The 27,579-nt window shown below is 39.4% G+C and overlaps 1 protein-coding gene across 1 annotated transcript; it reads right to left on the reverse strand.

The window, feature by feature from the left end:
- Nucleotides 1–12,020: 12,020 nt before the first annotated feature.
- On the reverse strand, nt 12,021–23,537 carry abhd6b (abhydrolase domain containing 6, acylglycerol lipase b). The gene is made up of 9 exons (XM_010875907.3): nt 23,327–23,537; nt 23,005–23,131; nt 13,737–13,893; nt 13,442–13,555; nt 13,201–13,333; nt 12,819–12,976; nt 12,660–12,714; nt 12,406–12,506; nt 12,021–12,246 (listed from the first exon to the last, which is right to left on the reverse strand). The coding sequence occupies exons 2-9, from the start codon at nt 23,127–23,129 to the stop codon at nt 12,067–12,069; spliced, it is 1,023 nt and encodes a 340-aa protein (XP_010874209.1). The 5' UTR covers nt 23,130–23,131; nt 23,327–23,537; the 3' UTR covers nt 12,021–12,066.
- Between the last annotated feature and the right edge of the window lie 4,042 nt (nt 23,538–27,579).

The following is a 27,579-nucleotide window of genomic DNA, read 5'->3' on the forward strand; positions in this document are numbered from 1 at the left end:
CACGTATGGATGTGCCATCCTGGAGGAGTTGGACTAGTCTAGATTCCAGGTTTTGCAGTGCCTTTGAAGTCTTCTGTTGTGTCTGTCAACATGAGAACTGAAGAGGTGTCAATGGAGGTTAAGGAAGCCATTACGAAGCTGAAGAATCTGAAACATAGCAAACCCATAGGTTGGAAGATCATTGAAAAAAAGTAATGCACTTGTGAGCTTTGCAGTCGCAAACAGGCAGGCAAGCAAATACTGAAGTTCTGATTACCATATTAAAGAAAACATTAGTAATTTAAATGTCTGCCATTAGGAACACACTCCTAAAGGTAGGAGTGGACTTTTCAACAGCATAATTACAGTGGCTTAATTAACTCAGAAAACAGGACAGGCTGAAAGCACATAAAAGAGCCTGCAGAAACCTCTTGTCTGCTATAGTAAAGGCAAATGCATATAAACTCATTGGAAAGCACTTCATCATACAGCAAGTGTGTGCAAAAATTCCTCCCATTTAATTTAAGAGAGATAGGCATACAATGGACTCTAAAAGTAGTTGGAAAAAAGTGATGTATTTTTAGTAGTTGGAAAGTGATGTATTTTTGGCTCTGTATTCCAGCACTTAGTATTTGAAATGACTATGGTTTTGAAGTGCAGACTGACCATTTTGTTTGGATTTTTATTTTATGAACCATTTAGAAATTACAGCACTTTTTGTACAATGGTGCATTTTCTGAGACAGATTAAAGAACACTACAGACCCTAGATTATTTTGTTGCAGATATCGATAGCTGGAGATACCCCCTTCCGAGGTAGCATGCCCCACATATTCAATAGAGCCCCATCAGAGTTTTGCAAGTGTGTAGACAATTGTGTTGGTAATGTATCAAGTTTTGGTGGAATGCACGCAAATATCGCTGGATTTTTCCGCAAGTGTGACAACATATCAAATGTTGAAACTGAGAAATGTTATTGTTTGGTGAAAAATTTAAAACAAGTTTAAAAAAGCTGGACATCTCACAACTAGTTAGGTTAATTGGCAACAGGTCAGTAACATGATTGGGTATGAAAAAGGGCTTTCCAGAGAGGATAAGTCTTTCAGAAGTAAAGATAGGGAGGGGTTCACCATTCTGTGAAAGACTGGGAAGGCAAGTATTGCAAAAATAGTGTTTCTCAACATAAAATTGCAAAGGGTTTTGGGATCTCATCATCTACAGTATATAATATAATTAAAAGATTCAGAGAATCCGGATAAATCTCTGTGTGCAAGGGACAAGGCTGAAAACCAATATGGATGGACGTGATCTTCAGGGCCTCAGTCAGGCAGCACTGTATTAAAAACAGACATGACTCTGTAGTGGACATCACTGCATGGCCTCAGTAGCACTTCTGAAAACCACTGTCTGAACACAGGACATCGATGCATCCACAAATGCAAGTTAAAACACTACCATGCAAAGAAGAAACCATATATAAACCGGATCCAAAAACGCTACCGTGTTCTCTGGACCCAAGCTCATTTATGATGGACTGAGGCAAAGTGGAAAACTGTGTGACAAATCCAAATTAGAAATTATTTTTGGGAATCATGGATGCCACATCCACCGGGTTAAAAGAGAGGGACCTTGTTATCAGCACACAGTTCAAAAGCCAGCATCCGTGAAGGTATGGGGGTGCATTAGTGCACATAGCATGGGTGGCTTGCACATCTATGAAGGCACCATAAATGCTGAACAATATGTAGAGGTTGTGGAACAACATGCTGCCATCCAGATGGTGTCTTTTTCAGGGAAGGCCTTGCTTATTTCAGCAAGAAAAGGCCAAACCATCTTTTACATTTATTACAGCAGCATGGCTCCTTGCATGGAGTCTAGGCAAGGAGTCATGGCTCCATGCATGGAGTCTAGGTGCTAAACTGGCCTGCCTGCATTCCAGGCCTGTCAACCGCTGAAAACTTTTGGTGCATTATGAAACAATATGACAAAGGAGACCCCGAACTGTTGAGCAACTGAAATCCTAAATCCTCCAAAGTTCACTTTCAAAACTACAGCAATTGATCTCCTCAGTTCCCAAACTCTTACGGAGTATTTTAAAAAAAGGTGATGCAAAACTATGGTAAACATGGCCCTGTCCCAAGTTTTTTTTTAAATGTGTTGCTGGCATCAAATTCAAAATGGGCATGTTTTTTTCCAAAAACAATAAAACAGCTCATGCTTGTTTTGGGGTTGTGTTCTTGTCATTCTTCAGCATGTGAAGGGCATGCTCGGTTGGATTCAGATTTTCAACCAAACATGCCATACATTCTCAAGCTATAAGTCCCCCCTCCACCATATTTCATGGATGGTATGCAGTTTTTTTTTAAAGAGATCCGTAGTTTGCAACCCCTTTCTGTTGGATGGGAGTATGTTATTTTTCACAGTGGTAGCAAAGATATCTGTAGGAAGATGTTTTGATCAGAATTTTCAGATGGCTGAAAAACATTCTTGAGACTTGTTTTTGAGTGAAATGTACTTTAAACTATTGAAATATTATATTAAAACATTTGAGATATTCCTAGGCAAAAAAATATAAAACTAAACTATTAATTGGGGTGAAAATGGGGTTGCTCTTTTCCCAAGGGCGCTGTTGGCAAGTGGATAGCTAAGTAAAACATGTTGCCTTACATTTTATCAATGAGAATGGCAATTGTGTATTTATATGTAGGTCCACTGAACAAGCGGAGACAACTTATCTGTTTTGAATTAATTTGTTACTGAAAACCCCTGAATTCACTACTTAAGAGCTAAGATGAATTGACTGAAGAATAATTACTAATACTTGTTAAATGTGTGCGTACATTTATATAGTGCTTTCTGATAGTATTCAGACATCTTCACTTTCTCCACATTTTGTTGTTTCACTCAATTTATAATTCATAAAATGTAGTTTTTCAATCTACATGCTACCCCGTAATGACAAAGCAAAAAAACATGTTTTTACACATTTTTGCCTGTTTATTTATTAAATAAAATCTCATGTGCATGAGTATTGTTGTGGAAATTTCTTATACAATGTATTCTGACTGTATAAAGGAGTGAGTCCCACTGTTAAGATAGGTACAGGAATGTGTGGGACCTGGTATTTGCATAGGGGACATCTATTGTCTGTCCAGATGCAGATCAATGGGTTTTAGGACAAGATAGGAGAAGATATACAACAGGGGGAGTAAGGTCAGTTTGCCCCTTTGGGTAAACATTATTGCAGGAAGGATAAGGTGGGGGAAGATAGCATTTGACGTGTGTGATAGAACAAAGGGAAAGGTGTTTGATTGACATGAAACAGATGGCAGCATCTTACCACACCCCTTCTTCCTATGTAATAAATACTGTCGAAATGATGTTTTTATTTAGAAACTATCCACCGTTACTTTGTAACCTGTATACTTTCTCCTTGCAAGCAAGATTAAAACCGTTTATTGCGTAATTGATTTCTCTTGTCTTACCTACCATTTTCATAGAATTATTTGGATTTTAGAAATTGCCATCACAATTTGGGGGCTCGTCCGGGATCCTAATCCTGATCGATTTTGAGTCCCTTTCCTAACAGGTTAACCGTGCACGGCCAGAGAAAGCTCTGGAATTCTAGTACCGTCCAGAAAAGGCTTATCCTTTGACGGGCTGAGAAAGAGTGCCTGAAGGGAGCTGTGACTCGTGCTTGATCAGTACAGGTTTCCTGCGGAAATTGAATTTGGGGGTAAGAACGCAATTCGGTTTAAAAACTTTAAGTTGGACTTTATAGTTTAAAATCTGCAGTAAAAGGTTGGACCTTTTTAAAATCTCATTTGTGGGCTGACGAGCTTGACTTCGCTTTCTGGTTGTGTTGAGTATAAATTAGATTTACTGGGTAAATCTGAAACATGGGGACGTGCGACAGTAAATATTTGCCGGTCTCTCGTGTTTACGCTGGACCGGCAAAAATTATCACTGACGTATATGGTGTTTGGACATGTGAACAATGTTTCTTTGAGCGTTATTAGGTTTTCCGGCGACTGGCGTTTTCATTCGGTGATGGATGCGCGGCCTGTCGGGCTGATTGGAGGTAGATGGCTGTGGTAACGTATGAAAAGTTGTTTGGAAAGCGTAGGCTACGGTGTGTAGACAGTGTGGAGTATATTGATCTGTGTTGTAGTTTTTTTTGCTCAGGTTAGATGGCTCGTTCTCCTCTGATCGCCCGTCACCCCACCCCGCGGAGTTCAGCTGGACCGATAGGTGGGTCTCTTTGGAGGCCCGATCGGGACACTGCATCGTTGGAGTCATAAGCTCTGTGGACTTTTTCGTTGTGAACGTGGAAATGCTGTGGGCCGCTGGAGGCCGTTTTCTGCTCCGCTTTGGAAGTGTTGAGCATGTCTACGAGTTTCAAGAAAAGTTCCAAAAGTGGGGAGTTGTACACACCAGGTGTACACACCCGTAATCTCTTTGGCCTTGCCGCGAGTGATTCAACGGGAACACGCAGGAACGCTGAACCGCCTGAGGGAGGGGTGCGGACGGTCAGACAGGGGACCAGAGGGAGCATCAACCGGTGAGATTGTTCCTTAATACAGTTTTCATATGCTTTAGTAAACAATGTGGTTGATGATTTGATGGTTTTGTAGAAATTGATAGATGGATTTGAGTAAGTATGGTGACTAGAAGTTTTTTTTGAGTATTGCAGTCAGGGCGGCTGTAGTTAGAAACATGTCGTTTTTGTTCCATGTCCTGACACCAATTCCCGTGCAGCAGTTGGACTGCGTGATGGAGTATAGCGTGCTCCTGTATGTGTGTTTGTTAAGTGTGGTGTTTTGGTTAATAGCGACTGTAGTTAGGCCTGACAACCATTCCTATGCTGCTAACCTATTGCGTTGCGATTAGTGCTGGATTATAAGCGGTTGGACTGCTTGAACATCTGCAATTTAGGTTGGACTTAAATATGCAATTGAGATTGGATCTCATACTTTCAGTGCCTGTAGAAGGCTCCTGTAAAATTGCCGCAATTGTTAGTCAGCTTATGGTTTGGATCAGTATGCTACAGAAGTTGTATATGCACGCGCCACTTGTGTTTGTTATGGCCCGAGTCACGGGCATTTGTCATTGTCTGGTTGTGGTCGGTCTAGTAAATGCATTTGTCCATTTTGGTATTCCCTGTGCACGAGGGATCCGATTGGCTGCATTGAGTATTCCTTGATAGAATATTGGATCTCGTTTACCGAGGTTGGTGTTAACTTGGAAGTTTTGTAATAGCAATGTTTCGTCTTGTTTGGAGTGCGTTTGGGCGAACGCTTACATTGCGTTGTTAACATGGTTATTATGCGAGGCCTACTCTTTTGGCTTTTCCCTTTGTGCTGAAATTGTGAAATTGAATTTGCCTGATGGCTTGCACACGTGGGAGTGTTAGCCTGCTAACTTAGGTGTTTAAGAGAATATTGTCCGAAATATAATTAGAGGGATAGCTTAGAAATTGGTATAATGATGATTCTGTGATTTGGTAAAATGTGGTTTCGTAATGAGGGGTTAAAATAGTGTTTTCCCTCTCCTTGTATGGAGTGGGAAGCAGACGATAGCAAAAGTTTTTAGTATTAAGGTAACATGCTGTTTTCCATGAAGACTGGATTCAGCCAATATAGTCATAGCCTGCAAAAGAGTGTAAAATGACTACGGCCCGTTTATTCCCCAAATAGCCAAAGCCAGTTTATTCCCCGTTTAAATTAACCTAAAATTAGACGTCCTATTTTAAATGCTAAATTGAGTTTGGTTAAATAATATAGTTTCTCTTCTATGTATTTACCAACGATAACTGGGATAATACTTGTGTTTTTAAAACCAGCGACTGCTACTTGTTCATGGGATTTAAATTCTGGAATGGTACATTAGTGAACAAATAGGGTATTGATGTAAAGGTGTTTAAGGCTACATTGAGTTTCCTTTGGATTTCTCATTGTACCTTGATTATAGTGACGTCATAAATCTGTTTTCTGCCTGGATTGCCATTCTTAAGAGTTTCTTAATTTCCACCATAATGTTGAGTTTTTGTATAGATAATGATAAGCACATTTTTACAAACTGCGAAGATATTAGATAGGTTGGACACTAAATCTAAAATCTTCAGTTAACGAACGATGTAGGCTAAGTTGAGAGGATGGTCTGGGGACCATAAACGAACATTTGGCCTTGCTAATGGCTTACCATATATGTGTTGAGCTCAGAGCTTCAGGAAGGGTGGGCAGGTCAACTGGGATGGCTTCCGCCACCCTTAACATTATATCAAGGTAGCATATTACTAAGGGTTAAATTTGAGTGTTCAGCCTGTTCTCACACGTGGTAATTTTACCAACACATGTTCAGTTTTGGGATGATAAAACATTAAGTGAAAGCAGAATAAGTTTTCCTTTTGGTTGCTTTAATGTTTACATTTATGATTTCGAATCAAATTGTAGTAAGGGTGGAGACCTTGAGTCATCCAACATTGTTAATTGCTAGAACAAATTCGATGTCTTTGCATGAGATATGCATGGAAGTAGCGATTTTGGCTGACCGCCACTATTTTGAATGACGTAGACTTACATCTAAAATTGAGAAAATTCCCTAGAGTTTAGGAGGTAAATTGAGTCATGATGTTTGTTGGTCTCAAATTAGTTTGGCCATTGCCTGTGTAGATGCACATTTTGATATGTTAATTTGGGAGTTCCTTCACACGAGCAACCGTATGTGTGGTACAGTTTTTTTTAATTTCCTTTAAGGATGTTTTTCTTATTTTCGGTTGTTTTGGTTGGATATTCAGTTTGCGACATTTACTGAATGCATGTTAGAATTTTCATTTTCGGTCCTGTAATGGCTCTGCTTTCAAGCTTGAAGTCATTTTCTGTCTTGAAAGCAGGGGGGGATTGTATGAAATGATTATCTATAGTGGAAAAGAGTTGAACTTAGAGTTCAAATGAAAAAGAGTTGAACTTAGAGTTCAAAGCAAATTAAATAGGTACTTAAAGAAGTTACGTGAATAATATAGCTTGTTCAATTGGGTTTTTGAAATGTATGTTTTATGTGAAATCTAACATGGTTATGGTTGAGTGGAATACATCTTGCCATTTTGAAATGGTTTAGCTAAGCAATAACTAATTTGATGGGTGTGTTACTTTTCAGTTAGTTTAATATTTGATTAGAAGTAATCATATTGATCTTATGCACTATGGAATAAGTGGGTAGAAACGTGCAGGGAGCACATTTTGTTATTTCTTACATGTTTACAAAATTTTGCCATGGTTTAATTTGATATTGAGAAAATAATTCTGCATCAAGTTATATTTCTGGAAAACCAAGTTGAGAAGTCTTGCATAGTCTAAATTGCATAAAGAGAGGTACAGACCCACTGGAGCACTCCACTCACTGACACAAAAAACAGTTTGAGATGGATTTTAACTTGTTTGGACTCTTTAGAAGAGAAACAGACATTATCAAAATTGGGTATTCTAATTCTAATTTAAGTTCTGTCCTAGTAAGCAATCATTGGAAAGTTAATGGTTAACAGAGGTTTCTTTGAGGTGATGAAGAGAAAAAAGGTTGTTTTACTATTGTGAATGCCTGGGGTGTTTCAAGATAACAACAGTGTCCCTTAGTGATAAGGTGACAATCCTTCAAGACCAGGGTCTGTTATCCTAGGTTAGTAAACCACCCCCCACTCCAGGGAGAGCCCTGTGGTGGTAAAGGAGTAAAAAGGGGGGGTCATGATTTATGACAGGATTTCAGAGTGTGTTTGATGTGCTAGGATAATAAGAAGAGACTTGGAGACATTCACACTAAGTTTCATCTTGTAGAGAAATTAGGCTAAATAACAGTTATGTTAGCTGACCTTCAAGATGGTGTGAAATGTTTGATTTGGAATAAGGTATTTGGTCCTTTATGTGAAACAATGGTGGATTTGATTGTAGTTCCAATACAACACAATCAGATGTAAATTATATAGATGAACTGAGAATTGTTCATGGACTGCTCTTAGAGAGTGGTACTTCAATGTAAGCAAACTATCTTAACTGATGAGTTTTTAGAACAGTAATGAGAAATGTGAAATTGTGTTCTTCTGTTCTTTGTGTTGGTTGTTAAACCAACTATAGAAAAGAGTGGAATTGTTATTTTGCTACACTAGCAGAACAGAAGCACCAGAGATGTTAATGTTTTAACGATACTGTTATTGATTTCAACCGTTCTAATCTATTTGGAGAAAAGAAGTAGAGAGACATTGGAAATATAGGGTTTGAGTGTTTGGTAGTGTGTGGTTCTAATGTATCAGCGAGATGCAACAAGCTAACGTGATGGACATATGTGATGATGTACTGTGCAGTTGGAACTAATCTTCTCAAGGATAATTCACACATTCAGATACAGAACACTTGAAAGCGATTCAACAATAGAGGACTTGCTGGAGCCCAGAGAGAGACTGAGCTTGGCTTAAAAGGACAACTGTGAGGTGGCTGAGGTGAGATGGATCTCACAGACAGACTGTCCTACTACTCTGGAGCGCTGCACGTCTAGGTGCTGCACGTCTACAGGATGCTGGGTTCCTGTGAGCTGGACTGACTCGAGTCCTGATGGTTCTGCAATGTGATGGAGAAGGCAACCTCCAACCGAGAGGATGGAGGCGTAGGAAAGATCTACTGCACAACATCATGCAACGCTGATTGGGTCCATACCAGGTACATCTCATCTGCTGTCCAGGTAGCTGAGAGAGGAACCTGGGATCGACGACACGCTACAGGAGGATTTCAGTGTTGAAAGGTTAGACACAGTGAATTGAAGTCACTGAGGGAAAAGTGAATTTTCGGGTGCTAGTAACCAGTCACTTTCTACATGGCCTTTAGCTCTAGAACCTTAAGCTAAAACTGGTCATCTTGGAATTCACAAAGGAAAACACACAGATTCTCCTGGCCTGGCTGATAAAGCAGCTAGAATGGAGACAACAAGAGCTGTGTCTGCATCTGAGCTGTGAAGGACAACACCTTGGAATATACATCTGACTTTTTCGTTCTGTTACATCGACCTGTCAAAGAAATGGTTCATAACTGACTGTCTGACGTTTGAAGGAGCAGAACAGTTGTGATGACTTTGGAAGGACATCCAAATGGAACCATGGAGAGGACTTTTCAGGGAATTGAGCAATTGGCATGAGAGAACTTTGTAACAGTGATAAATTGAAGGATGCATTCAGTGATAGGTGTTTATGATGATTTTAACATAAAAAAAAAAGTTTTGCTGTACTATGTTATGATTCTGTATGATGACAATGTGTGATCTTGGTGTTTATACGGAAGGTACTGATCTAGAAGAATGCAAAGGAGGATCCAGACATTTCAGATTTGCTAAGTTCTCTAATCATTAAGGATAATTATATTGACTGGGTCATGTTGTTAAAGAGTACTGTTTTGTTGCAGTCTACATCCTAATGAGTGAACTGTTTAAGGTTTGATACCAAGGTTTGACATGGTATCAAGAGGATGGATTGTTGTGGAAATTTCTTATACAATGTATTCTGACTGTATAAAGGAGTGAGTCCCACTGTTAAGATAGGTACAGGAATGTGTGGGACCTGGTATTTGCATAGGGGACATCTATTGTCTGTCCAGATGCAGATCAATGGGTTTTAGGACAAGATAGGAGAAGATATACAACAGGGGGAGTAAGGTCAGTTTGCCCCTTTGGGTAAACATTATTGCAGGAAGGATAAGGTGGGGGAAGATAGCATTTGACGTGTGTGATAGAACAAAGGGAAAGGTGTTTGATTGACATGAAACAGATGGCAGCATCTTACCACACCCCTTCTTCCTATGTAATAAATACTGTCGAAATGATGTTTTTATTTAGAAACTATCCACCGTTACTTTGTAACCTGTATACTTTCTCCTTGCAAGCAAGATTAAAACCGTTTATTGCGTAATTGATTTCTCTTGTCTTACCTACCATTTTCATAGAATTATTTGGATTTTAGAAATTGCCATCACAGTATTCAGACCCTTTGCCATGATTCCTAAAATTGAGATGCATTCTGGGTTAGTAATAGGACACTTGAAGCGACACTTCAGTATGCACCTTGAGATTTTCTATTGAGACTGGTCATAACAAAGCTTCGGTATCCGGTTTCAGATAAAAGAAAACGCCCCTTAGATGACGTATGAAGCTTAATGTCTGCGCTGTACAACCTGATGTGCTGGCTTTTGGTTTCCAGTCCAGTTTGAGTATATAAGGAAGTGAAACGCTGTTCATTTTCAAGAGTGGGCGAAAATTGTTTGATGACTGAATAGATATTATTACTTTTTTTTGGAATGGACCCACCTAGAAAAATAATGTGTTCCTCAATAAAAAATAATAAGATATTTCCCTGTTACAAAAGCACAATTTTTCCCTCACTGTCCAGTTACAAATGCTCAGTTGCCAGTTTAAAACACATGTGAAAGCACACACAAATGTCATCTCTCTTTATTTCTTTACTCACTGATTAAACAAGCACTTTCACATTCAGTGTTTACCTATTACTTATGCAAATAAAAAAAACTTTTAGGAAAACATAAGAATACACAAATTAAGTGTGAACTAACCTATTAACTATACTGTGCATTGCGAGGGATGCAACTGACATGAGTCCTTGAAGTGCATGACTGAAGCTTCTGTTGAGCCAATGCAAAATAATTGCTGTAATCATTATTTGACCTGCTATTAATGATTTCAAGGGGTGTTGGCTAGACGAGGCATTGAGAAATTTGCCTTTTAGAGAAGCAATGTGCTGGAAAGCCTCATTGATTCAACAAGGCCTTGTTCGGCCATCACTATCCTGGGTCCTTTGATCATCCTTCAGATGTCTCTAGACATTTCATAATGCTCCAAATGTTTTCAATGGGTGACAGTTCTGGACTGCAGGCAGGCCTGTTTAGCTTAGAATATTACGACGGAGCCATGCTGTTGTAATACGTGCAGAATATGGTTTGGCATTGTCTTGCTATGTTGCTCCAAAACCTGTATATATAGTACAGCATTAATGGTGGCTTCGCAGATGTGCAAGTCACCCGGCCCTTTGTGCACAAATGCACCCCTATACCATCACGGATGCTGGCTTTTGTACTGTGTGCTGATAAGAATCCTGATGGTCCCTCTCCTCTTTAACCTGGAGGACGTGGCGTCCATGATTCCCAAAAATAATTTCCAATTTTGTTTTGTCAGACCACAGGACAGTTTGGCACTTCGTCTCAGTCCATCTTAAATTAGCTCGGGCCCAGAGAAGGCGGCTGCGTTTCTGGATCTTGTTTAAATATGGTTTCTTCTTTGCATGGTAGAGTTTTAACTTGCATTTGTGGATGCAGCAACGTACTGTGTTCACAGACAGTGGTTTTTGGAAGTGTTCGTGAGGCCATGCCAGGATGTCCACAACAGAATAGTGTCTGTTTTAAATGCAGTGCCGTCTGAGGGCCTGAAGATCATAGCCATCTAATATTGGTTTTCAACCTTGCATACAGAGGTTTCTCTGGATTATCTGAAACTTTTAATGATGTCAGATGTTCCACCAGGTTTTTTTTTAGCATTACACAACTTTTCCAGGCTTTTGCTGCCCAATTCCAGATTTTTGGCAGCAATGTGGGCATATAGATGGGAACATTTTTAGGGAACACTGAAATCACACATTGGGTCTTAATGAAAAAAATACACTGCTCAAAAACATTAAGGGAACACAATAAAAAGTAATCATCACAATAAAACACCAAGTCACTTCTACTTCAGATATATCAGTCTGTCCAGTTAGCAAGCATGAGCGATTGTGAATCAACGTAACCTGTTTTGGTGCAGATGAAAGAGACGGCAGGTGATTACGTATTCCCTTAATTTTTTTGAGCACTGCATTTTTGAAGAAACAATAACAATTCTCAGTTTCAACATTTGATACTTGTACTATTTTCTATAGAAAATTGGGTTTCAATTATTTGCATATCATTGCATTCTGTTTTTCTTTACATTTTACACAGAGTCCCAACTTTTGGAAATGGGGTTATATATAAATCATTTTCTAAATAATAAACTTCTATATAGCCTTTATTTCTCAGGAACACTTCTTGATGGGGCCGCTAGTGGTACCCAGGGAGATTATAAACTCCATGATTAGTTTGGCAGTACGGCGAGGCCTCTCCATCACCACAGAGTGGCCGCAGCCCTCTAATATGTCCAATCTGCAACCAGGCAAGGCCTCCGCCACCACCGCAGCCCCAGAGACATCCACCACCTGTAGGAGAGAGCATCTATAAGATTGACAATTTATATGATGCCTGTGGTCATGTACATTTGAAGAGTATTTATGAGTAGGGTCCCCTAATTTTCAGTTTCCCTCTTCTAATTTTGTTTAATTTGCATACATAAGCATCTCGACTTTTGGTAAATTTACCTGGTCCTGTTTACCCCATATGACTTGCAAAGGAGCGGTAATCAGATGCAAATGTTCCTGTAGGGCGTATCTGGAATTCTCTCCCAAAATCTCCATGAACACTGTGAAGGGAAATGAGAGACTTAGTAAACCTTGTCAAAAAGCACTTTACATCCGTGACAAAATGATATCTTTATCATAAAATAAATATTTTCAAAGACAGAAAATCCTTCAATACTGTATATTTGGCTAATAGACAAAGGTAGAAAACTCACCTTCTTGATAAAAATCATTGTTTGGAAGTCGAACATCCACAAGTCCTTGAAGAATCTAATATATGAATATGGAAGATATCAGCCTGGTATAACTGTCTAGCTGTAGGCATATGAAAGTGGAACATTACGCAGGTCTATGGATTAGTGTGATTACTCCACCTGTTGTGGGATCTTAAAGCGGACGTGGGAGCAAAGCTTGAGCATATCCTCCATCTCTTCTGGCGTGGACGGGATCAGTGGGATGCTCAGAGTGTAATGACTGTGCTCAAGGTCCTGCAGATGATTGTCAAATTTCGTTTCACAGGGGTACCGTATACCTAGGGGTAAAGACATGATGTTGACGCTGCTTTTTCAGATCAAAGACTCGATCAGACTTGATCAGAGACATGATGATGACACTTTTAAGTGTCATCATCAAGGTATTGGTATTGTTTACCAATACCTTGTTGTAATGTATTTTCATATATTTTTTTTTTGTGTGTCACACACAGATGCACACAAACACTGTGATATTGTTATATTGTAAAAATGTATCACTGACCAGTTGGACAGATAAGCGTAATGCTACATATTTCCGAGGGATAGCTGGCTGCATACACCCCAGCCACATTGCCCCCCATGGATGTCCCAATCAAATGGAAAGGCTTCCTGTTCAGCCGAATGGTCTCCACAAACTGCAAAAAGGGGACAAACTTAGGAACCCTGATGTGACAACAAATCTTGGGTAATCTCTTATGCTGTGTGTCGTTTTAAATGAAAAGTTGTATTCATGCAAGACCCACCTGATGAATCCTCCTGACCTGGCCCCGGATGGAGTAGTCCTCTGTGTTGGTCCGCGTGGTTCCCTCATGGCCCGGCATATCCACACAAAGTATGTGCAGGTGTTTGGGTAGATACTAGATGCCAGAGAAGGACACGTCACAAACCTACATTTATAACTCTTCATATGGATTTACTACACCTGCTAGCACTTACGGATATATTAAAATGGCAAAAGCACGCTATATACAGGTTTGTATGCCATCTCCAAAGTGCCTTACCAGCCTACTGCATACTAGGAAATGCACCCTCTGTTACCTTTACCACAGTGAGCCATGTGTCTTTGTGGGCAGAGAAGCCGTGTAGCATGAGGATGGATGGTCTGTACCCCGGCTTCCCTCTGTAAGAGTAACAAAAGCGATACCCTCCACAATCTGCATAGCGCACCTGCAGACCCAGGGTCCTCCTCCAGTACCTTCAGAGGGTTAGATAGTGTTGGAACATTGTGGAGGTCATGAGGATGCTCCCATGTAAAGAATGTCCTCCTTCCCTTCTCCCTTTTCACTTAATCACAACTCATCCCCCCATTAGACAGTTTCATGGGATAGGATTTATGACATAATGATTTATTATGTTGGAATACAGAGACGTCCACAGGCTGATGATGAAACACTATTAATGGCAGAGACACAAGGACTCTACACTGGACGCCTCGCTGGACACAACCCAAAACCCTCTCTACAAAGGACGGTTGAGTTGATGAAACTAGGCCAAGTAATTAAGTCAGGAATGTATGTTTGTCTTAAAACCTAGATTGATATTGAATGTGCCAGAAATGAAGAGGAAGATGGAGGGAGTAGGGAGGCAGGGGCTGAACCATCGGCCACCACCTCCTTTTCACTCAGGTTGAAGGAAATTAATTCAGTCAAATCAAGAGTCTTTGGAGAAATCCATGCTTTATGGTACTCGATTGATCAACACACTTTGAAATCCAAATGCGGGGAATGGGACAAAGAACCCAGCCTACCAAAGTATTGGACTGTGGAAGCAGAACCTGGCCTTGGGTGGCTTAATCTCTCCCATTTGGGAAATAACACCACAACAGCTAGCCAGCTGTGACTACAAGACTTTCACAGACACTAAGAACTTTGTTTGGATCAAAGGACTTCACAACAAGCCAGACATTATTAAACATAGATTATGTTTTTACCTCTGTGAGGGTTATTTGGATTGGAATATTTGATCTCTAATTCAAGGAAAACGGCTGAATAGTATTATCCCACATGTCTGTTAGTGAAAATCTAAGCCAGTGCTAAAGTGTTCCCACTGGGTGGTTTTACTTCTTGCTTTGCCAACTTGGAATTTACTTCAATTGGTGCGTCCTTTTCGGTAAATATCCATACTTTGTTCCAAGTGTAACATGTAATTCAAATTTATCTTAGATAGTAATAACGCCTTTTAATTAGTTATGTTTCTAAAGCATTCATTACAAACAGATGTGCTTAAAGGTACTATTTTGATCACTCAGAAATTAGACAATTTCTATACCACGTTTACATAGTTAACAGAAATGTAAAGTTAACTTAGGGGTTCTCTTTCAGATATGTATCCAGAGATGAATTTGGGTAAATATCCAAATTAATACTAATATCCAGATTAATATTTATACTTAAACAGTAATTATAACTAATGGGCCATGAAGTTATAGTGCATCTCTATCTTTTCCTCTGACTCTCTGACACTAAATTACATATTATATTTTACTATTTTTATTTTGGGATTCTGGTGTAGCAAGAGAAAAAGACTAAATGTCAGCTACTGAACATGGTTATGGGACAAGCTGAAAAACAGTGGTTTGCTGTATGGGAGAATGCGGTCATATTGGGGCTAGAATGAAACTGTCAGCTACGAGTGGAAACTATAGAAGTCACTAGGATAATTTTTTCTAATGGCCAGAATAGAAATTACTATCAAACTATCTTTTCTTTAGCAAAAAAATAACATTCCTTCAGACAGATTGAACATGCAAAATACCACATCATTCTGACAGGGTCAGAAGGTAAATAACTGTCGAAATCCCTCAGGAACACCTAATGGAATAGGCATTAAGGGAAACAGAGCTGCTTTGGCAGAGTTGAGTACAGCCTTAACTAAAGAGTACAATGAGGGTATACAGTGCCCTCCATAAGTAATGGGACAGTACAGTCAAAATTGCTATTTTTGCTGTACACTGAATGCATATGAAAAGATAAATATGAGGCAAAAGTACAGAATATCACCTTTTATTTCTGTCCATTTCAACACTTATATGTTTCATCAACTATAAAAGCATAAAATAAAAGCACTGTCAAGAGTTCCATGCCCCATTTTATGCAAGCATAACTAATGGGACATTTGGCTCAGGTGTTTCCTGTTGCATAGATTTTTCATCCATAAAAGAGCTGTGAATGTGTCTCAGTTCAATTCTTTGCTTTTGACTTTGTAGTCTGCATTTGGTTTCAGTAAGCATAATCCATCATGAGGACTAGGGAGCTGTCTATGAAAAAAGCAAGTAATTTTGTTTCTAAAATAAAAAAGTAACTCAATTACAACTGTGAAACAAAAGTTAAGCATAATCAAATCAACAGTTTGGAATGACTGGAAAAAGATAGAAACCATCGGAGTCTTCAGCAGTCGGCAGGTTGGCCAAGGAAAACAACAGCTGTTAATGAAAGAAAGATGAACAGAGCAATGAAAAACAACCCTAAAATATGTGTCAGTGAAATCACCAACAACCTCCGGAATGCTGGTGTGATGCAAACCTTTGATCAGTTCCAAAAACAGAAAGGTCAGATTAGAATTTGCTAAAAAGTGCAGAGATCAGCCAATACAGTTTTGGAACAAAGTTTTATTGACAGATGAGACAAAGGTGATGGGAATGCAAAAGTGTGAAGGAAAACAGGAATTGTAGATGTTCAAAAGCATACCACCTCATCTGTAAAGCACAGTGGAGGTAGTGTCATGGTATAGGCATGCACGGCTGCCTCTGTAATGGGCTGATTCATCTTTATTTATATACAAATGATGGCAGCAGAATTCATTCAGAAGTGTACAGGAGCATCTACAAGAAAAAATGCCACTAGACTCATTGTCTGGTAATTCAACAGGACAATGACTCAAAATACAATGCTGATGCAACCAAGGAGTTAATCTGGAGAAGAAAATGGAACGTTTTGGAGTTCCTATTGAACATGTATTTCACTTGCTGAAGAGGAGGCAAAAACTCCTCAAAACAAGCAAAAGGCAAGGCAAAGCATCTCAAAGAATGATACCATGAATTTAGTGGTCACTGGTTCGTAGACTCATTGCAGTTATTGAATGCAAGGGATTTGTGACAAAGTAACCAAAGTGTCCAAGGTGTCAATATTTTCCAGCACTGCCTTAACCCTCTTGGGCATGGAGCTCACCAGAGATTCACAGGTTGCCACTGGAGTCCTCTTCTACTCCTCCATGACGACATCACGGAGCTGGTGGATGTTAGAGACCTTGCGCTCTTCCACCTTCCGTTTAAGGATGCCCCACAGATGCTCAATAGGGTTTAGGTCTGGAGACATGCTTGCCAAGTCCATTACCTTTACCCTCAGCTTCTTTAGCAAGGCAGTGGTCGTCTTGGAGGTGTGTTTGTGGTCGTTATCATGTTGGAATAATGCCCTGCGGCCCAGTCTCCGAAGGGAGGGGATCATGCTCTGCTTCTGTATGTCACAGTACCATGACACTCTCACCACCATGCTTGACTGTAGGCAAGACACACTTGTCTTTGTACTCCTCACCTGGTTGCCTACACACACGTTTGACACCATCTGAACCAATTAAGTTTATCTTGGTCTCATCAGACCACAGGAAATGGTTCCAGTAATCCATGTCCTTAGTCTGCTTGTCTTCAGCAAACTATTTGCGGACTTCTATGGCGAGGCCTGTTCTGAGTGGAACCTGTCCTGTTAAACCGCTGTATGGTCTTGGCCACCGTGCTGCAGCTCAGTTTCAGGGTCTTGGCTGCTTATAGCCTAGGCCATCTTTATATAGAGCAACAACTCTTTTTTTTCAGATCCTAAGAGAGTTCTTTGCCATGAGGTGCCATGTTGAACTTCCAGTGACCAGTATGAGGGAGTATGAGAGCGATGACATCAAATTTAACACACCTGCTCCCCATTCACAACTGAGACCTTGTAACACTAACGAGTCAAATGACACCGGGGAGGGAAAATGGCTAATTGGGCCCAATTTGGACATCTTCACTTAGGGGTGTACTCAATTTTGTTGCCAGCGGTTTAGATATTAATGGCTGTGTGTTGTGTTATTTTGAGGGGACAGCAAATTTACACTGTTATACAAACTGTACACTCACTACTTTACATTGTAGCTAAGTGTCATTTCATCACATGAAAAGATATACTCAAATATTTACAAAAATGTGAGGGGTGTACTCACTTTTGTGAGATACTGTATGCTTGTATGAAATGGCGGGATGGAACTCTAAAAGTGCTGTTATTCTTAGTTGGTAAAACATGTGCGTTGAAACACCCAGAAATAAAATGTGACAGTCTGTACTTTTGCCTCATATCAATCTTTTAACATGGGCCTCTGGAAAGGTATCCGTCTTTGACTGCCTTAGCGATGGCCCGGCCCATTCAACCCACAAGCCACTGGATATCGTAAGCACCGTTGTTCGGATAAGCCTGTACTGAATCCATCCTCAGTTTTTGCCATTTTCAAGTATTTATTTCCTGTACAGTTAAATGTGAAGATTTCAAATGTTTTGCAGCCCAGGAATAATGGACTTTGTACTGTACAGTTAGGTCCAGAAATTATTGGACACTGACAGAAGTTTTGTTATTTTGGCTGTTTACCAAAATATAGTCAAGTTACAGTTGAATAATGAATATAGGCTTTAAGCACAGTCTCTGAACTGTTATTCACAGCCAAATTGGTTTAGGAATTACAGATCTTTAATATGTAGCCCCCTTTTTTTCAAGGGACCAAAAGTTATTGGACAATTGACTCAGAAGCTGTTTCATGGCCAGATGTGGGCTATTCCTTCATGTAAAAGGTCTGAAGATGATTCCAGATGTGGCATTAGCATTTGGAAGCTGTTGCTGTAAACCCACAACATGTGCTCAAATAAGCTCTCAAAGTGAAACAGGACCTCCTTAGGCTGCAAAAAATTATTCATCATAGGGATGGCAGGAACATTAGGAGTGGCCACTTCAACAGTTTGGTACATTCTGAGAAAAAAATAACGCACCGGTGAGCTCTGCAACACAAAAAGGCCTGTACGTCCATGGAAGAGAACAGTGGTGGATAACCATAGGGTCCTTTCTATGGTTAAGAAAAACCCATTCACAACAATCTGCCAAGTGAAGAACACTCTCCAAGAGGTAGACATATGTTGAAGTGTATGAATGTATGTAGTTCACAAACAGACATCTGTTTATCCGTACACTGGAGGTCACATTCATTCAATGCGCAACAGCAATCTGTTTATAAAGTAGAGGTACGACTGGAAATGTATTTGAGATTGAGTTAGATGAGAATGAGTTCGTAAACTCATGAATAATAGACTATCAAATGCTGCTCTAAATAATTGAATTACTCTCTCCCTTGATAACCGGGTATGCGATCATTATTTCAGCCACTATATGAAACAGCTGATTTCTAACACATATTATCCAAGTCTACCATAATGAGAAAACTTCACAAGAGCCAAAACAGAGGGTTTTCTACAATTTGCAAACCTCAATAGCCTCAATAGAAACACCAGATTAGACTAAAAAAGCCAGCCCGGTTCTGGAACAGCATTCTTTGAACAGATGAAACTAAGATCAACCTGGACTAGAATGATGGGAGTAAAAAGTATGGAGAAGGCTTCTGTAAAACATGGTGGAGGCAGTTGTGCTGACATGACCGTTCATGGCTTTCAATGGTGCTGGGTCAGTAGTGTTTATTGATGATGTGACAGAAGACAGAAGCAGCCGGATGAATTCTGAAGTGTACAGGGATATATTGTCTGCTAGGGATATAGGGATATATATTCAGCCAAATTCAGCGAAGTTGATTGGAAGCATTTCACTCTACAGATGGACAATGACACACAACATACTGCGAAAGCAACCCAGGAGTTGTTTAAGGCAAAGAAGTGGAATGTTCTGCAATGGCCATGTCAGTCCCCTGATCTCAAACTGATCGAACATGCATTTCACTCAATGAAGACAAAACTTAAGGCAGAAATACCCACAAACCAACAACAACTGAAGACAGCTGCAGTAAAGGCCTGGCAAAGCATCACAAAGGAGGTGTGGAATCTGAGCATTAACAATTACATTATGAATGTATGTTTCATTGGAAGTGAATGTGCCTACATAATGAGAAAAACAGAAAACTCTCTGTTTAAATTCTCTTTGTAGGTTGCGCTCTGACCACAGGAATGTTTACATTGACAGTTTCGCATGGGGGTAACTGTTTTGGAAACCTGATCTTTGCTAGGTAGACACACCCTTTAAATGTATATATCAGCTTGTAACCAACATTACAGAGAGAAGAGATTGAGTGAGATGAGATTGAGGTTGTCCGTAACCTCATGAACAAGACTATATAATGCTGCAATAAATAATTGAATTACTCTCTCCCTTGACAACCGGGTATCATTATTATTTCAACCAATATACATAATGGCTGATTTCCAATCTTCACTTGTGGAGTATATACAGTGGGGAGAACAAGTATTTGATACTCTGCCAATTTTGCAGATTTTCCCACTTACAAAGCATGTAGAAGTCTGTAATTTCTATCATAGGTACTCTTGAAATGTGAGTGACAGAATCTAAAACCAAAATCCAGAAAATCACATTGTAAGATTTTTAAGTAATTAATTAGCATTTTATTGCATGACATATGTATTTGATACATCAGAAAAGCAGAACTTACTATTTGGTACAGAAACCTTTATTTGCAATTACAGAGATCATACGTTTCCTGTAGTTCTTGACCAGGTTTGCACACACTGCAGCAGGGATTTTGGCCCACTCCTCCATACAGACCTTCTCCAGATCCTTCAGGTTTCGGGGATGTTGCTGGGAAATACGGACTTTCAGCTCCCTCCAAAAATGTTCTATTGGGTTCAGGTCTGGAGACTGGCTAGGCCACTCCAGGACCTTGAGATGCTTCTTAAAGAGCCACTCCTTAGTTGCCCTGGCAGTGTGTTTCGGGTCGTTCGGATCATGGTGGAAGACCCAGCCACGACCCATCTTCAATGCTCTTACTGAGGGAAGGAGGTTGTTGGCCAAGATCTCCGCAATACATGGCCCCATCCATCCTCCCCTCAAGCCAAATTGGTGGAGTCATCCTTTCCCCTTTGCAGAAAAGCATCCCCAAAGAATGATGTTTCCACCTCCATGCTTCATGGTTGGGATGGTGTTCTTGGGGTTGTACTCATCCTTCTTCTTCCTCCAAACACGGCGAGTGGAGTTTAGACCAAAAAGCTCTATTTCTGTCTCATCAGACCACATGACCTTCTCCCATTCCTCCTCTGGATCATCCAGATGGTCATTGGCAAACTTCAGACAGGCCTGGACATGCGCTGGCTTGAGCAGGAGGACCTTGGGTGCTCTGCAGGATTTTAATCCATGACGGCGTAGTGTGTTATTAATGGTTTTCTTTGAGACTGTGGTCCCAGCTCTCTTCAGGTCATTGACCAGGTCCTGCCGTGTAGTTCTGGGCTGATCCCTCACCTTCTTCATGATCATTGATGCCCCACAAGGTGAGATCTTTCATGGAGCCCCAGACCGAGGGAGACTGACCGCAATCTTGAACTTCTTCCATTTTCTAATAATTGTGTCCTTACACAGCTCTCTGGTTTTGGCCATTGTGGAGAGGTTGGAGTCTGTTTGATTGAGTGTGTGGACAGATGTCTTTTATACAGGAAACAAGTTCAAACAGGTGCAGTTAATACAGGTAGTGAGTGGAGAACAGGAGGGCTTCTTAAAGTAAAACTAACAGGTCTGTGAGAGCCGGAATTCTTTCTGGTTGGTAGGTGATAAAATACTCATGTCACGCAATAAAAATCAAATTAATTATTAAAAAATCATACAATGTAATTTTCTGGATTTTTGTTTTAGATTCTCCCTCTCACAGTTGACGAGTACCTATCATGAAAATGACAGACCTCTACATGCTTTGTAAGTAGGAAAACCTGCAAAATCGGCAGAGTATCAAATACTTGCTCTCCCCACTGTACCTAAATACTAAGATACAGTGGATATAAATCCACTGTATCAGAATTAACCCATCACATTCAAACTCATGTTAAATAGAAGTCATTACACAACTGCCATCATCTAAAGTGACTCTGATTAATCACATATAATGTTCAGCTGTTCTAGTAAGATTTTCCTGACATTTTCTTACTTGCATCTCAGAGCAAAAGCCATGGTCCGTAGAGAACTTCCAAAGCATCAGAGGGATCTCATTGTTGAAAGATATCAGTCAGGAGAAGGGTACAAAATAATTTCCAAAGCATTAGATATACCATGGAACACAGTGAAGACAGTCATCATCAAGTGGAGAAAATATGGCACAACAGAGACATTACCAAGAACTGGACGTCCCACCAAAATTTATGAAGGCTTCCAAGAGGCCTACTGCAACATTAAAGGAACTGCAGGAATTTCAGGCAAGTACTGGCTGTGTGCTACATGTGACAACAATCTCCCATATTGTTCATATGAATGGGCTATGGGGTAGGGTGGCAAGATGGAAGTCTTTTCTTTGAGAGAAAAACATTCAAGCCTGGCTGAAGTTTGTAAAAACAAACATCAAGTCCCCCAAAAGCATGTGGGAAAATGTGTTATGGTCTGATGAAACCAAGGTTGAACTTTTTGGCCATAATTCCAAAAGGCATGTTTAGCGCAAACATAACACTGCACATCACCCAAAGGAGCACTGAGTGCTGTAATAAAATCAAAAGATGCTTCAACAAAGTATTAGTTTAAGGGTGTGCACACTTATGCAACCAGGTTATTGTGAGTTTTTTATTTTGTATTTATCCCCCTCAAAGATTTCAGTTTGTTTTTCAATTGAGTTGTTCACATTAAAGGTGGAAACATTTCTGACATGATTTATCTTTGTCTCATTCTTTTACATCACAAGAACCTGGCATTTTATATCCACTGTACTCACTGTCCCAATATTTACGGAGGAGATTGTGTACATGATAGATAAATTTAAGATGATTTTTGTGGTGCTAATTTAACTAATTTGGGTGAATAACCAACTGGCTCAATAATGAATAATTAGTCATTTATAATTAGTAATTCCATACTGAGGCAGATTGGCAGTTATTCCAACAGGGTGCAGTTTGCTCATCAGTGGATGAGATATCTATTGCAGATGTATTAAAGAGTTAAGAAGGTACAAAACGTATCTCCCCCACTAGCAAGCTTCATTTGTAATCCATTAAATAGAGACACAAGGACTATGCAGCATGTCACCTGCAAGCTGTAGTTGACATGCTGTACATCACACAAGAGGGGTTTAAGACAATATTATACTGTACCAGTAATATATTTTGATGAGGGCTGAGGGCCAGAGGATAAACAAGGCCACAAAAGCGAGGATAGGAATGGCCAGCGTTGCTCCAGCAATGACCAACAAGTTCACCATATCCGTATCTGCAGCCATGGCTGTTGGAAATCAAAACACACTATATGTCTACTCTATTGTTATCGGTTGGTACTCAAACCCCTCCTACTAATGTATTTCTAAATTGACCTTCCCAGGGGGGTAAAATGTCAGGGGAAGAGACATGGGACAATATGCAGTTGGCCACACCCTGTAATTCTACTGTAAATGAATAAAACATGAAGTAAAAAACTTACTTTATCTGGTGATCTTGATCTTTATTCCCTTTGAATAACTACCATGGGTTGGTTTAGTACAAAAATTTAGCAGAAGAATTTATTAATCTCTCTAAAAACATGCAACAGATTTTTCAAGGTCCAGTCTATTCAGATGTTAGATCTGCGAAAAGATTTTCTTTGACTGGTTATTGTCTGATTCTTGTTAGGTTCAGCTGGAATTAGTTGACAAACAGACACTGATAGTCCTAGCAGATTCTGGTTTCTAGAGAGCTCCTATTGATCTGACACTAAGTAAATGTGTCAATTTCTTAAAGGGGAAGTGGACGTTTGCTATGTGATGTATGATGTTGAATCATGTCATATGTCATATTCTTTATGTAGTTTCTCAAAAACCACAGCCCATCCATAAAGTTAAGTATTTGCTCTGTTGTGTTTGCATGTTTCACAAACATCATGACCCCAATTGTTTTTATTCTCAAGTAAATTCCTGTTAACCCAAACTAAACACAATTCATACTAATCACTCATTATCACATCATTATGCAATACATAGCACAAATTAAGTCCTGTCAAATTGCCTAAATAAAATTCATTGTAAAAAAGCAAGGGTTTCTATTTTTTTACACTAGGAAACAAATGAAAAAATAATACTATGCAAAATTCTCTGCAACCTGATAAAAGTGTCAATCATTAATGTGGACAGTAAGTTCTTCTTTTCTTGAAATAATAAACAATATACATTAGATTAAAAACAAATAGCTTTGAATACAATAACATTTAAAGTCATTGTCATTGTGAACAGCAGGGAGAATGGATAAGGCGTGGCCGGTGGGGGCTTCCCTTTAGAAGTTTCAGGATACCCCAGATACACCCGTCTTCATGAACGCAGGTGGATGCTGAGGGCAATCATGCCTGAGGACAAAGACAATTCCAGAAAGAGAGCAGGGCATTGAGCTACAGGAAAGTTTTCTTAAGTCAGTTAGCTTAATACTTTCCTCTTTCATTTGTTACTCTTAGACTCCTGGAAAAGCTGGGCATTATTTTCTCTTTTGTAAGAAAAGGGGCTAACCATTTGGAATTATTTTAAACTCACAAAACTTGTTTAGAATCCTGTTTATACCATACACTGCACATGTCCTAGTCAGATCCGGTTGGTCTGATCAAAATATCATGAGATAAGGAATGTTATTATTATATTATAAAGAAAGAGAAACTGGAAGTTAAAGACATAACGCAGTGGAAGACCCTAAAGCTGGCTGTATCTGATGAACAATACATAATGGTCAGTTCCTTAAGGGAAAGAAGGAAATCTTGTAAAATGGATTTAATTATTTTCCTTCAATCTCCTTTTTCTAAATAGCAGGACAAATTCAGACCTGGAACGAGTGAGGGCTATTAACTAGTGGGTTCCACATCACATCTGGTAAACTGCATTATAAATGCACAAAAATGTTATTTTATTTTGATTCCTCGTAATGTACTTTCTGTAAAATTATTTGGCAAAGGTTTTACATTTCAATAAAATTAGGGCCCCAACCAATCTGCAAACACTATAAAGACATACATAAAAAATCTGCAGATGGAACACAGAGAATTAGAGCCATGATCACAAAATGAATAAAAGGCAGGATCAAAATATACAGGTTTTTTTTATTAGCACTGCTCAGATGAATGGCTTTAATTTGAAATGTTCAGTTGCATTTTGTACAGTGTAGTTATATAAAAACAGCAGCAAAAGACACAATAATTATTGTATAACCAAGGATTCAGAAATATATTCATGAAACAATTTCCATGACAAGTACAGTGCTATGAATATATGAGCCTCCAAGGTCAAGCATTACTTTGAGCTCTCTATTTCTTTCTATCTCCCTCTCATACTCCCCTCCCTATAACTGCATGACTCCAGGACTAATCCTGTCTAGCCTCAAACTGAAACGTTTATGAGTCAATTACATGGGAAAGAGATCCTACGATATGCTTCTGTCCCCACTTCACTGCCAATATTTATTGTCCCCTCTCCTCAGTAATATAGGTGAATTAGTAACAATTGTTGCCAAGGTATTTGTAACCTCAGACAGGTCAGAAGCATGGGAATGGTTTTTGAGCAAAACAAAACACTACAGTTTGTCAGGTGTGTTGAAGGGTGAGAAAGATCTGAAAAAATAAATGTAGTCATGTTTGTTTTACTGTATTTTGCAAGACCTCCATGTAATACCAATCACACTACAATTGGTTTTGTGTGTAGTTGCAATTGTCATTGTTTGATAAACCCATTGGTTTTCTTTCAATTATGTTCCTATCAGCAGATATATTTATGAATGTAGATTGTTCATTGTTGAACAATGTAGATTGTTCAACATGGTTCCATTATCTATAAAACTACAGGAAGCAACGTTTCCTGCTCTGGCACACTCCTGCTTTTTTTCTACACACTTTCCTCCTGTCATCACTGAGGTACATGTTAAAAAGTTAAAATGTAACATATCTAGTGTTTTTGCACCTTGCAGTCCTACCTCTAATTTGTCCGGGGAAGACTTCTGTGAATTGTAGTGAAACATCCAACCTATCTGTTACGCATGTAGGTATGTGTGTTTGTGTTTTTCCCCTCCTGCCGTTTCCTCAGGTGTCCCTTATGTTCCTGATTGTGCTCATTGGTGTTTCCCACCTGGGATTCATGAGTGTATCGCCTGACTACTGAGGTGGACCAATCAGTGGACACCCATCCTAATTGCACCCCCTGTTCCTTTTTCCATTACTCAATCACATCACACATCCCTGGTTTAAAAACCCAGTCAGTTGGTTCTCCCAGAGAGACTCTTTTTGCTTTCCCCCACATGGACATAGACACTCTTGAGATACACACCAGTTTTGAATTTGTTCTGTTTCATGTGAGTACACTGCAAAAAGTCAGCTCTCAAAAACAAGAAAGAAAAGCAATAAATTGGGTGAAATATTACTTAAAATAAGCAAAATTATCTGCCAACAGAACAGGAAGATTTTACTTGACAAGAATTTCTAAAAACAAGTAATGGATGGATGTGTGCATGGATATGAAGAATTAATTTTAATAATTATAATTTCTCAACAGGTAGAAAAATTTGCTTAAATTCAGCAACTGCTAGTGCCATCATCTTGACAAGGCTATATATTTAGGAAACATATCTTATAGTACACAGGTGTAAGAATTATTTTCTCAATATATAAGAAAATCTGTCTGCAGTCTTCTTGAATTAATGCTAAATACACTGGAATTTACAAACAAAATAGCATATTGTGCTTAAAATAAGTAATCCTGACTAAGATAAATGTACTTGTACTATGAAAAATTAGATAAAGAATTGGATTTCTTTTCACTTCCTTGTTGAGGACTCATCAAGGCTGCATATGGGCAGAACAAAAGATGCAAAAACAACCAAGGTGGTCAATTTGAAAATGAAAAACATTTGACAAAATAACACGTAGAAGTGCTATAAAACTTCCAATAAAAAATTCCTTAAAGGTTATGTGATGGTAATTCCATCGATCGACACTCTTAAAGGAGTAAGAAACAGAGAAAATTATCTTGGCACAATCATTTTATTATTATTTGCAAGTAAGAGTGACTCGTCAAACGCTTACAAACATAATCGTCCGAGGAGTCTCTGCCGTAAGACATGAACAATCCGTTTTTATTTCAAATTTTAGAAGGAGTGTGGTAAGTTGTTGCCATCTGTCTTGTGTAATATTTACCCAAAGGGCGGGCTGTCCACCCACCTTATCAACTCCTGAGGAGACACAATGTCTGGATAATCAACAGAGACACTAAAGGGTTATACAGATTAACGAGTAACCCTCTAATCCACCGGTGCCGGTCAAGGATGTCTCCTATTCAAACACCAGATCCCTCTCGGCATATTTAACTAGTAACTCATTCATACATGTATTGGACGACCAAGAATACATCAGCTCAAGTATTTCCACAACAGTTATCTGCCAGAATCAGGATCAGATTGTTTTTTGTGTAACCCTAATCAGTAATGAACTACTTCCACTCTGCCATAGTCTTTGTATATGAAGAAGTCATGTCCCGGTCGTTGATAGTGTCCGAGACGACTTCTGTCTGCCGCACAGAGAGTAGTGTTGCAATGCACTTAGGATATGTGAGGTGAAAGGTGTAATAACACGCCATGAGATACATCACGCTGGCGTAGACGTCTTCTTTTGGGAATGTCACCACAGGCATGGTTCCAATGGGCAGAATGCAGTTGGTTTCGCAGACAATCACGACA

This window comes from Esox lucius, chromosome 12 (assembly GCF_011004845.1).
Source record: "Esox lucius isolate fEsoLuc1 chromosome 12, fEsoLuc1.pri, whole genome shotgun sequence".
Taxonomy (NCBI): domain Eukaryota; kingdom Metazoa; phylum Chordata; class Actinopteri; order Esociformes; family Esocidae; genus Esox; species Esox lucius.